The 12,268-nt window shown below is 37.9% G+C and overlaps 1 protein-coding gene across 10 annotated transcripts in view; it reads left to right on the plus strand.

The window, feature by feature from the left end:
* Positions 1 to 12,268, plus strand: part of DOCK10 (dedicator of cytokinesis 10) — a 122,038-nt gene that overhangs the window by 84,307 nt on the left and 25,463 nt on the right. For 8 of the 10 annotated variants that reach the window (XM_027650610.1, XM_027650611.1, XM_027650603.1 and 5 more), the window contains exons 26-38: positions 1,619 to 1,732; positions 2,945 to 3,016; positions 3,429 to 3,575; positions 4,627 to 4,710; positions 7,367 to 7,463; positions 8,031 to 8,075; positions 8,512 to 8,687; positions 8,803 to 8,919; positions 9,902 to 10,013; positions 10,727 to 10,848; positions 10,934 to 11,048; positions 11,211 to 11,277; positions 12,028 to 12,075. In XM_027650610.1, the coding sequence (XP_027506411.1) occupies positions 1,619 to 1,732; positions 2,945 to 3,016; positions 3,429 to 3,575; positions 4,627 to 4,710; positions 7,367 to 7,463; positions 8,031 to 8,075; positions 8,512 to 8,687; positions 8,803 to 8,919; positions 9,902 to 10,013; positions 10,727 to 10,848; positions 10,934 to 11,048; positions 11,211 to 11,277; positions 12,028 to 12,075 (1,316 nt within the window). The remainder of the gene's footprint in view (positions 1 to 1,618; positions 1,733 to 2,944; positions 3,017 to 3,428; positions 3,576 to 4,626; positions 4,711 to 7,366; positions 7,464 to 8,030; positions 8,076 to 8,511; positions 8,688 to 8,802; positions 8,920 to 9,901; positions 10,014 to 10,726; positions 10,849 to 10,933; positions 11,049 to 11,210; positions 11,278 to 12,027; positions 12,076 to 12,268) is intronic. The other 2 variants (XM_027650607.1, XM_027650606.1) reach the window with 2 other exon arrangements.

Below are 12,268 nucleotides of genomic sequence, written 5' to 3' on the forward strand. Positions count from 1 at the left end.
ACCACTCACAGTCATGGAAAGAAGTTATGGGAGACACACAGTGTGATGGGCTTCTGGCTGTAATGATATCCTGCCTTACTGTGCAACAAGTAGTTTTCATGAAGTACATTTCATTTGTGGATGATGAGTAATATACGTGACATAAGTTTGGAAGGAGGTGTTTAAATTAGTTTTAGGAATAAAGTTAAAGCAAATACATTCCTGATAAACTGGAAACTTTAGCATGTTCGTGGGTAGAATAATGAAAATAGGTTAGGAGTTAGGTTGCTAAATGGGAAAACAGTTCAATTTCAGTGTTTACAACTGTTGTTTGATATTTCCATGATATAGATTTACTTTCATACTTTATGAATGTATGTGTTTACAGATCATGTACCTCAGCATCTGAGTAGTTCAATTTTAGTCTCAAGTACTCCAATTTAAGCATGGAAGAATTCTGCTGAGGTCCAGCAGAGCTATTCAGGCTCCAAAATAAATAACCCATGTAACATTTAAATATAGTTAATTAAATGGGTATTGAAACCTCATCTACTCAATAACTTTTAAAAATTGCAGTAAACACCTACTGAAAGAACCAGCTAAATATCTTTGAAACTACAGGTGATTATTAAGCTACACCATAAGTTCATGTAACCTGTTTTCCAATTTCCAGCTGCAGTCAGAAACCAATAACTGTAATCTCTTTTTTTTTTTCCATCTGTAAGGAAACAAATACCCGGTTTACAAATGCTGTTTTGGGAATAAGGAAGTTGAGAATTGTGAGTCACAGTGCAGTAATAGTGCAAAATTACACTGACTTTAATAACTGGACCCAGAAGTGCCAAACTGCACAGGGAGAAGCTATAGCATCTGCTATGGAAACAAGGCTGCATACTAACAAGATATTTTCAAGGGATATTCCTTTCTTTTGCCAACCTGGTTGTATTGAAAAGGTGTTTGGTCCCAACTGATGCACTGTTAGAGCTCTTGCTTAAGGGAAGGCACAGTGGTACTGAATTGTTAGCTTAACATGTTGAATAAAACTCATAGTAGATTTATGAGTTCTGAGCAACTCGGTAGATAAATTCCTTTCTTGAGGGCTTGGTTTCTGAGAGGGGTATAGTTTTCCCCTTCTATCAGCTCCAGTGGGTGCTCTACACCTTTCAGGATGAAGAGTTGTTACCAGCTCTGACTAGCTGTTGCCACTGGAAGAAAGGAGCAAGTGAAAGGTGGTCCTGACTAGGTGGGTGAAAAACCCTCCATACTTCCTCTGCTTGCTTAATCTTTTCTTTCCTGGTGAGCTGGCTTGAAAGGCAGTTTAGACATGTCAGGATCCTATGCTCTATTAAAAAAATAAATTGAAGTGCTGATTTTGAGCAAAATTTCCTCTTGATTCACATTAAGCTGAAATCAAAAGGAAGTTGTGTTTGAAAGTGAGATTTTGTAGGGGAGCAGTGTTGTGCCATTACTGCCAGGGAAACTAGACTTTATGTGAATGGACTGTTCAGTTGAGATATTTTGGCAACAAAGATTGCCAGCTGTTGGTTGTATATAAATAATTTATCATCACCGTCTGAGGTTTTTTTACATTTGTTGTAATGCACATTTTGATAATTTTAATTTTTCCTTTCTTCTCCAGTATGTGTTCAGGACCAAATCATTTGATGGAAGAACTGTCCATGAGGAGCTGTCCAAGAATATGACTGGTCTTCTGAAGTCAAATGAACAAGTAACAGTGAAACAGGTTTTAAAGGTGAATGATAGCTTGAATTAGCACATTTATAGTTTTACTACTGGTCTTCTGCCTGAAACTCACTTGTCTCATTTCTTTCTCCTCTCCCCTTTCCCTGTATGAGCTTTGTGCAAACCACATCCTGCAATGATTCAACAGTCAGACTTAGCACACCTGCTGCAGGTTCTCAGCATAACACATTTCTCAGAATGTGGTTTACATAATAAAAGTTCCTTCTGTCTGTTACAGCTCTGTCTGAGTTGGAAACCTAATTCTGACACAATATGATGTGGGCAATTACTCTCAGGATGCTTTGTTTTAATTTGGAAGATGCAGGGAAAATATTCATCTGTATGTAGGATGTTTACATCTGATTTCCTCTCATAATCACCTTTGATTAACAGTTACCAAAATAGAATGATTGAGGTTTCCTGAGGTTTCTCATATCAAACCAGGTCTCAGAAATTCATACATGTGTAAGGCCCATCACTGAGCCTCTCAGTTATGGTACAAGAGCTAGCTAGTCCAACTCAGGAATTCCCAGTGGCAAAAATACACTCACTTGTTTAAAAAGAACCAGTTCTGATTTCCTATACTGAGCCACTGCAATGGCAAAAAGTGGGCTGAAAAAAGCAGAAATGCTAGCCTGCAGGAAGAAACCTAGGCCATCCAAAAGTACTTGTGGTTGGGTTTGTTTAGGGGTGGTTGGGTGGTTTTTTTGCAATTTGTAAGCTTTTTGAGTGTATTTGTCTCATATCTGAGGATACAGATATCTGTATCCCACCTATTCACTGTTACAAACGATATTTGAAGAACCACTCTGTTCATGTTTTAAACAAGTACCATCTTATTCTGTGCCAAATTCCAGTCTGCTGAAACTAACAAAGCAGTTTATTCTCTGAGATTCTCTACATCACACTTTTCTGCCAGTTACTTGCAAACAAGCCATGAAGACCGTGCTCAGTAGGAATGGGAAGATTATAGGAGTGGTGCTTGGGGGCTCCTTGTTGCACAAAACCACAATGACAAAATGCTGATGGCTTCAGCTCTCTTAAGGACATAATCCAGTGTTACTCAAATACATGACACTTAGATTTTTAAATTTACTTGTCGCATAGTTTTTATCGTTGTGCATTACTGAGACATGCAATCCATCTGCAAGGAATGGTAATGCATCATAAAGTATTTATTCAAGTAATTGTTTTTCATTCACTCTTTCCTTCTTTTGAACAGCATTCCTGGTTCTTCTTTGCAGTTATCCTAAAATCAATGGCACAGCACTTGGTTGATACAAACAAAACAAAGGTAAGTATATGCATAACTCATCAAATAGGCAATCCTTCTCTTAGGGAAAATATAAAATGAAGAATCCTGGGAAATACACATATTTGAACTTTTCTCCTTGACTGGTCAATAAAATAAATGCTGTTATACTTTGTAAAATATTTGGCTTACCTAAAAAAAAAATTATATTACCTGCTAGGTTCAAACCTAATCTTGACTTTACAAGAACTGAGGATAGGTTTCCCGCTTTCCTGTGGACCAGATTTTTCTGTTTGGAGTTTATTCTCAGAGTAGATCCATGGAATTCTAGGAATACTTTTCTTCTATGTTGAATGACCCGTGCTTTAATATCTTTATTGTTGACCTGAATGTATTTTCAGGTTTAATGTGCAGCATCATACACTCTCAAGTTGATGATCTATTCCCTGGTTAGGTTTCTCGAACTCGGAGGTTTCCAGAATCATTTCAAGCTGAGCTGGATACCCTTGTGATGATTTTAGCAGACCATGTTCTTTGGAAGTACAAGGATTCTCTTGAAGAAACCAGGAATGCAAACTACAGCACTGCCAAATTTCTCAAGGTGAGATGTTTTGTCATTACAGCATGTGCACTTATTTACCCATACTTAATGCAAAGTAGAAATTATTCTAGTCCAGTCAAAGGGATTAAAACCAATTCTGAGTGAATGATGGCTCAGTTTCCAAGTTCAGTGTTAGATTGTTTCATTTTCTATGGCCTTGGGTCTTTGAGATTGCAAAAAGCTTTATGTAAGTCTGCTTTAAATCAATTGTAATTCATTTCTGTGTATGAAGTTTTCAACTTTTACAGATTCTTAAATTACGTTCAAATGGGTAAAAAGTTTGGTAAGGAATGAGACTGTAGTTAGATTTGAGCTGGTATTTTTTCTTTAAATGCTAATAGCCCTGAATGACTATGGGTGGATTAATTGTTCCTAATTGAGGAACTGTGTTTGAATGTGTGTGGCAGAAGGCTCAGAGCTGTTCTAGTTTTGCAGAGTTCAGGAACTGCAGAAAAGGAGAGAATTGAAGATTGCATTCTCTATCTGGTAGGCTGACTCTGCAAGTTAAAAATGTCAGTAACTGTAGAACCAGGGCCCTCAAAAACCTTTAGAACTTCTGTCAATATTTAGTCCCATCAGTCAGGAAGAGCTTGTAGTAGTAGTGTTGTACTTGGTCCCAGAGAGAAAACACGGCTCAGACAATGAGTATTGTGCCTGGACTGATTCCTCACAAGTCACTGCCCTGTTGCTGAGAGAGATGTTCAGGTCAGTTCCCATCATGTGCCACCTCTAACGATGGAGGAGTGCCACACATGAATGACTTCCATTAGATAAGCTTTCTCTAGTGCACTGTACACTGTGATGGCTATTTTAGTCTGTGGACAAAGTAAAAATGAAAAGTTTGATCAATTTATTGTTACTGAAAATAAATGTAAAGATCAAGGCAGATTTGCCATTTCCCTGGTTTTCCTTGCCCTGCTGAAGGCTAACCTCATCTGCACAAACAATTCAAGTGTATGGGTGACCCAAAGGGAACAGTCAGGTAAGTGAGGCCATGTACTGCTCTTTTTGGCTATAAAATAATAATTCTTTTTTTGCCCCTCTTTCTTAGCGCTGTTTTACATTTATGGATCGTGGGTTTGTGTTCAAGATGGTCAACAATTATATAAGTATGTTTGGAGCTGGAGATAGCAAGGTATAGTTTTGATTTATTTTCTTGTTTGTTTCTGTTTTTTCTAAAGTGATTGACTAGCAGAATATTTTCATATTGAAATTATTTATGATTCCATGACTTCACCATGCTCAGAACTCAAGTCAGTGAAAACATTTACTGTAAATATGGATTAAAACCTCCTGGTTTCAAGCCACCTATTCCCCTTTTCTGGAAGTAAATAGCCATGTTCAAACAACTACTCGCTGAGACCTGTAAGAGCAGACTTTGCAGACTGCTCAGGACAAAGCATTCAAAAGGCTGAATTTAAGCTTTGATTCTTGGAGAGTACATTTGTGGTTTGGTCCATAAAGATCAGCGGCAATTGGCATTAATTTTCTTTGAGGAGGATGAAGTAAGAGCATATGAAAGGAGTTACCATTGTGTAAACTCAAGTGAGACTGTAACGATGAATGCCATGTTCTTACCTCATTGATGATGCAAGAAGGCAAATCTGCTCCAAATAAGTTTGTGCTTGCTATGAGGAAAATTCCCTGCAGCCTGAATTTCTTCTACAATACCTGCAGTAGTCACTGATATAGTTTGAACAATAAATTTCAAACAGTGAGAGGTCCCCAAATTATTCAGCTTGACTCCTTTGCTCTTCATCCATCAGGATGAGTCACAGGCTTTTTCTCTTCCATGCCAGAGTTTATGAGCTACCATACCAGAGCATATATATAGATAACAGAATGTATTCAAGATATACAATTTGAATGACTCATCTTTCCCCAGAAAACTTACAAAACTTTCATCCATCAACTTCTTATAATTAGTGGTGATCTGGGCATTTGTAGCTAGAGTGAGATTACTTCAGGTCTGCTTTGCTTTTTACTATAACCAACTTCCTTCTGCTCTCAGCTCTTTCACCTAATCTCTGGAACAGATGTAGAATGGAGTCTCTCAATTATTGATGTAATAGCCTAAAGTCTATAATTCTGTAAATAATATTATGCAATCTGAAAACTGTTTCCACATTTCAAACTTCCCTAAATACAGTCAACCACAGAAACAGATGTTTAATTAAAAAAAAGCCCATTAATGGCCAATGGAAAAGCCTGAGATTAATCAGTGTGCAGAGCAGCACTTAGCACCTCCTTGGCAGTAAGTGTGTGAGCACTGCCAGAATCCCTCCAGGTCCATCTGCCAGGGTGTTGGAAGCAGAATCACTGCAGAGTTGTGACAGATGTACTGCTGGAACAGGCTTTGTAGCACTTGAAAACAATAGTCACAAAATAAAACCAGAGATTTCTGACCTCAAGGAGAGAGAGGCCTTGCATCATTTTCATTTCAATGCCTAAGCAAGAGTCAGTCTTCTAAATGTGCTTCAAGATTTCTTTCTGTGTGTCTTTTGCTTCTCTAACTGGATTGTTTATGTATCAAAAAGACAACCTGCAATCTGACCTCTCTTTCCAGAAAATGTAACAGTGTATATTGTTGCCTGAATATTTTGTTGGTATACCCATTTATAGCAGTGCAGTTTGAATTAATTGTAATTCTGTTCCACAGAAATATCCCTCATGGTACTCCATATTTTGACATTTAAGGGTTGTTTTGAGAAATATTTATTCAAAAGTTGAAATACCTCATTAGAAACCACTCCATTGCTGTGTTCCCTCAAAATGTCACAGTTCCTCTTGGGAAACGCATTTCAGATGCTTCACTTCTTTATTTGCCATTAGCATGTCCAGCTGTGTTCCTGATGAAGTGCAAGAAAACATTTCAGGGAAAAATTTCCTGCTATCCACTACTTGGTAGACTCTGAAAAGTACATGTTCCAGGTATCCTAGCCTGACAGTGGCAGCAGAAATGCTGCAATTTAATTATAGTGCAAATTAAAAGACTTTTACAAGTACTTTCTAATGCTAGAGCATTCTGGGTAGCCTTGAATAACTGCTTTCTGCCACTGAAAACAGTGAGCTGAGAAGACGGAAATAAAAATTTGTTACTGGATATCATATATTATCTTTATATCCCAGTGTCACATCATTATAGTAGGAATGATAAATTCTTGAGGTAATTGTAAGGCTCCACAAAAGATCATGGATGGCTTCTTTGGAGGGAGATACTAAGGAAATAATACCAAAACTATATATTACCCAAATCCTTTGGAGCTGGAACTCACTGGCATCAACAGAGGAAGTTTTTACTACTGTCAGTAAGTTCTTGATCTGACCTGTTTGGCTGAAACTTTGTATTTGACTGGCAAAAAAAAGAAAAAAAAAAAGGAAGTAAAAAAAAAATAAAAAGAGAAGTCATAACTATGATGGTTTGAAATTTCTGTGAACTGGAGAAGATACTTCACTATGATTATATACTATAGTATATGTCGTCAAAAGACCCAGCATAGCTTTAAATATACCTTAAATATTTAGTTTGGATCAAGCTTATGTTTATTAGTATGTCTTCAACGAAAAATCATAGTTGAAGAATCCAAAAAGGTTGTTCATCTGTGACAAATTCTTTTGATAACAGAGATGAAAACCACATGTTATTTGTGCAGCTTGGCCTAACAAGCAGTAAGGTTTTGTTGTTGGGTGTGAGTGTGAAGTTTGAGGTAGAGATAAGTAGTAATGGAGCTCTGACTCACCATTTCCCCTGTTTTAATCTGAATTGAGGTATTGCCTGTTGTGATTTTCAGACTTTACATCAGTTCAAATTTGACTTTCTCCAAGAAGTCTGTCATCATGAGCACTTTATCCCTCTGTGCCTGCCCATAAGGTCTTCAAACATTCCTGGTAAGGTGCCTCCTGGGAGAGTTTCTATATGATGGCAAATTATTGGGAGGTTCAAAGAGCAGATAATAATTAACTCTCTCAAGTGCTCTCATCAGGCTCTGAAACCTCAGACAGTTTTTTGGGTGTGGTACTTAAGCAGTGTGATAAAAATAACTTAATTTCAGTATGCCTGTAAATAAATGCAACCTCTAACACGCCATTGAGGGGGTTGGGAGGTGGCTCTCACTGGAAGTTCTGAGATGCATGGATTGGACTCTTTGTGATGACTGATTTACTAAATCAGTAAGGCTACTGCAGTAGCCATGGGAGGTGGTGAACGAGGGAAGGGTTTCAAAAGGTACAACAGAAAGGGAAGAAGCTCAAACAATGGGCTCGTCTTCATTTTACTTCAGTTTGCAGCATCAAAAAAATGCATTTGGTTCTGACATACAGCTTTTTTTTTAACAGTAGAAGCTGCTTAATTCAAATTTGAGTCTAATTTTTAAAACAAAAGCAATATGTTTTTTACAATTAATAATTAAAAAGTGCATTATTTTTGCCTATTTTTTATGTTTATGAAAAATGAAGACACTGTGACACCACCAGAATCAGCACAGGAATATCGAACATCAGGTATGAACAAAATGACTGCATAACTGAGCAAAATTGTACATCAACAACTTTAAGGTTTACATTGACTACTGCCACAGCATTTAGACAAAAATTATTTACCATTTTCAAAAGTGGAATTGCTCTCAATCTCTGTGGTTTTTAAGAACCCTTCCAACTGGGATATGGGACCAACAATTTGTGCCTCAAAGAAATTAGTAGTCTTATGAGCTAAGCATTTGAGATTCTCATGTGGGAATTTATATATAAATAGTAGAGACTGCATGATTTTGATAAATAATAATATTAGATTAATTCATTCTGGGAAGTGAGGGAGCAGAATGAGGCAGTCAAATCAAGAAATTGAGGTTTAACAGTAGATTGAAAATTTGAAAAATGACAGGGAGGATGTATGTAACCTATATATTAATTTAAGCATTCTTGTCCATTCTGTTCCAAGATATTCCAGAGTACACACTGACTAATGAATTTTGCCGTAAGCATTTTCTAATTGGAGTCCTGCTGCGGGAGGTTGGTTTTGCCTTGCAAGAAGACCAGGATATCAGGCACTTAGCTTTGGCTGTGCTTAAAAACTTAATGGCAAAGCATTCATTTGATGATCGATATGCAGAACCGGTAAAGAAACTGTTTATTCTTTTCATTTACTTGTTGACACAAGAGCTAAACATATTTAACCACCGGTATATGTTTAGTAGTTTCTTGAGGATTATGTTGTATATTTCATTTTCAGGCAAAACAGGCACAAATAGCAAACCTGTACATGCCACTCTATGGAATGCTTTTGGACAATATGCCAAGGATTTACATGAAAGATATGTTCCTCTTCAATATCAATACTTCCAATCAGGTAATTCGTGTGATTTTTTTGGAGCACTGAAATGATCAAACTGAACCAGTCTAACCCAGTCAGTCTGGTGAGAAGAGGTCCAAGTTTATGCTGGTCACAAATTAGCTAACAGAATGCAGTTCTGAAAATGCTGATATATTTGCATCTGCAAAGTTTCATTTGGAAAGTCTCAATTTGCAGAGCACCTACAGGGCTCTGGGAGTCTGTACTGGCAGGGCTGGGAACAGCCCCAGGTCACTGGCTGTCACAGGGCTGGAAACTCGAGGTTAGAAGTTTGGAGCCCCAGCCAGTCCCAGTACATTTGCGCTGCTGCTGCAGGCTGGGGGCTGAGGATGTGTCCTCAGGCAGGTCCCTTGGCAGGAGACTGGGAGACCCTGATGTAAAGAAAAGCTCCCATTGCCCACAAATTCTTTGCAAGGTTACGTGGTGGACCCAAAGCCAGTACAAAGAGGGACCATGAGCAGGAGACAGAGGGAATGCATACAAGTAACTGAAGGAGGGAAGGGGTACAGAAACAGCTTTACTGCCACAGAAAATGTCCATATAAACTGTGCATCTGGAGGAGTATGTTTGTTTGTTTCTTCTAAGTTTAGATGTGTTGTAATCGTAGCCCTGCTTTAAAAACTAGAAGCCAGTTTCTGCAGGGGTGTTGTGTCTTTCAGTGCTTCCAGCAAATGAGCCCATTTCATCTGAGCATTGCTAATGGCAATTAATTTTCCTTTTCCCATGCTGTGTTAGTGTTACAGAAGCAAACACAGCTAGACTTGCCCAGGTCCTTTACAAATTCCACTATGAGAGGGTTTCATATTGCAAGTAACTATTTGGCATATTATGGCAAGCCTTGATCCTTTGAGGCTGTCATGTCCAAACAACTGAAAGTAGGTTCTCAAACTCAGCGTCTAAGCCTACTGGGTGTGCTGTCATTATCAAAGTTATGAGTGATATCACCTACTGGACTTTCCTCTGTTTCTTTCAAATACAGGGATCTAGGGACGACTTGAGCACAGCTGGAGGATTTCAGAGCCAGACAGCAATGAAACATGCAAACTCTGTGGACACGTCCTTTTCCAAAGATGTTCTGAACTCTATAGCAGGTACAAATAACAGATTGAACACACACACAGTCAGATTTCTGTGTACCTCAATCCATTGTGCTTTCTGCTTAGTATTCATGGAGGATGTCATTAACCCATTTTGTACAATATTTGGGGAAACATGGTATGCAATGTTTCTCTTCCCTGTGGGTGTTTCTGGATTGATTTTTATTTCTTTGGTGAAACTGTTCTTCTTACACTGCTTCACTTTCTCTCCTGCTTTGGAATGATGCCAGTATTCAGGCTCTCAGAATTCCCTTTGCCTGAGTTTATTCTTGTAGTCTCTGCCTGATTTAAGAATAGTTCCAAGGTTTCTCCTGGAAAATTCTGTCTCTTGGAGGCAAATTTTCTTAGTTTTTCCAGGCTTAACAGAAGAGTAGAAACACAACTTACTTTGTTCGCTTCCTCCAAACCCCATTTCAAAATTCAAGGAAGTGAATTCAGGCATCTTTCCACTGATTTTTGTGGCTTTAGGTTAGGCCTGACAGAATGCAACAGGCCATTTTAATGCCATGAAAAATGGAAACTGAATCATTGTACTTCGATTTGTTGCATGTTTTCAGTACTAAACATACATCAATAGCTTTGCTGTTGGAAGATCAAAACACTTGTCTCAATCCAGCATGTGACACCTTTTAAGTTTTCCATTTTTGTTAGTTTTTGTATCCATAAATGTTTTAGTTTAGCATGTTTGCTATGACTTTCATTTACAGCCTTTTCATCAATAGCTATCTCTGCAGCAAACCATGCTGACTCCAGAGCTTCCTTAGCAAGTCTTGAATCTAACCCAAGTACCAATGAAAAAAACAGTGAGAGAACTGACACGTGTGAAAAGGTACATGTGCAAATGTTGAAAACGCTTACCAGAGGTGGAAGTCTATCACTATACTAAACAAGGCCCCTTGCTGTCACTTCAACAGATCATGAGACCTTTGTCTTTGATTGGATCAACTCTTCGTTTTGACAAGTTGGATCAAGCTGAAACCAGAAGTCTTCTTATGTGTTTCCTTCACATTATGAAAACTATTTCGGAAGGTAAGAAAATGTGCACTCACCACTTAATTTATATTGTTGTAAAATACTGTGAATGCTGAATTCAAACACAGATTAAAATAATTATCAGTGTGTTTTACAGGCTTTGGGTCAAGTTTAATTTGCTATAACAGATACATAATATATTTTAATATCTCCCTTTAGACGCACTGATTTCCTACTGGTTGCGAGCACCATTCTCAGAAATAACAGACTTTTTCAGCATTTTAGAGTAAGTTTACTTTGTGGTTGTTTGATTTTAATGTTGAATATTCTAAAGTGATGGCTGCAATTTCTCTTTGGGTTTGTCCACCTAGTGGAATAGGCTGAGATAGCGCTTGTATCTTAAATTATTTTGCCATAGTCTTCCAAAGTCATAATGAGACAGCATTAATATGATCCATATCCTCCAGTATGTTGTCATTTCCATGAACAGGGGTCATAGTGCTTTGAGTGTTCCACTTAGAAGATATTCTCATAGTAGTTTCCCATTTGGGATTGAGATTCTGTTCTACCCTTGAGAAAAATATTTAGCCCCCCAAAACTTCCAAATCATAAGAAAAGTCACATAATGTAGGATGACCTGCATTTCACATCCCCAGGGTGGTTTGCTCAATTCAGTCTATGGATGACTGCAGAATCCTTGCAGGTCCTGTTTTTGCAATTTTCTTACCATCTTTAATTGATATGTGAGTTATTTAACTTCAACTGGTGAAGAAGCAATGCTTTTGCAGCCAAGCCTTTGCCTTTGACTTTGCCATCTCACCCAGCAGGAATCTTCAGCTGTGGAGAAAGGGAACATGATTGTGCAAAGTGCTGCCACATCTTGTGTGTCCCTAGGCTGGGAACTGCTGCATTCTGTTCTTTTTGCTCACTAGCAGGTTCATATGCCACAGGTCTCGTTGAGGCACTAAGATTCAGTAATATTTTTTATAAGTATGAAACCATTAATAGACATAAAATGTGTTGTTTTATCTTTCAGGGTTTGTCTTCAAAATTTCAGATATCTAGGAAAACGCAACATTGTAAGGTAATTCTCTAGTTACAGACTGTATGCTATAGTATTTAAATATTACAGCATTATATTAGACTTAAATGAGGTTAACAGTGTACCTATGAATTTTCTTCTGAAATCATAAATTTGTCACACTGAAGCTAATGTATGCTTCATCTTTTCTTTTATGGAAACAATGTTATCATGGTGTTCTGGATGTCTGAGTGCA

This window comes from Corapipo altera, unplaced genomic scaffold (genome assembly GCF_003945725.1).
Source record: "Corapipo altera isolate COAL_440 unplaced genomic scaffold, ASM394572v1 54, whole genome shotgun sequence".
Classification (NCBI taxonomy): Eukaryota; Metazoa; Chordata; class Aves; order Passeriformes; family Pipridae; genus Corapipo; species Corapipo altera.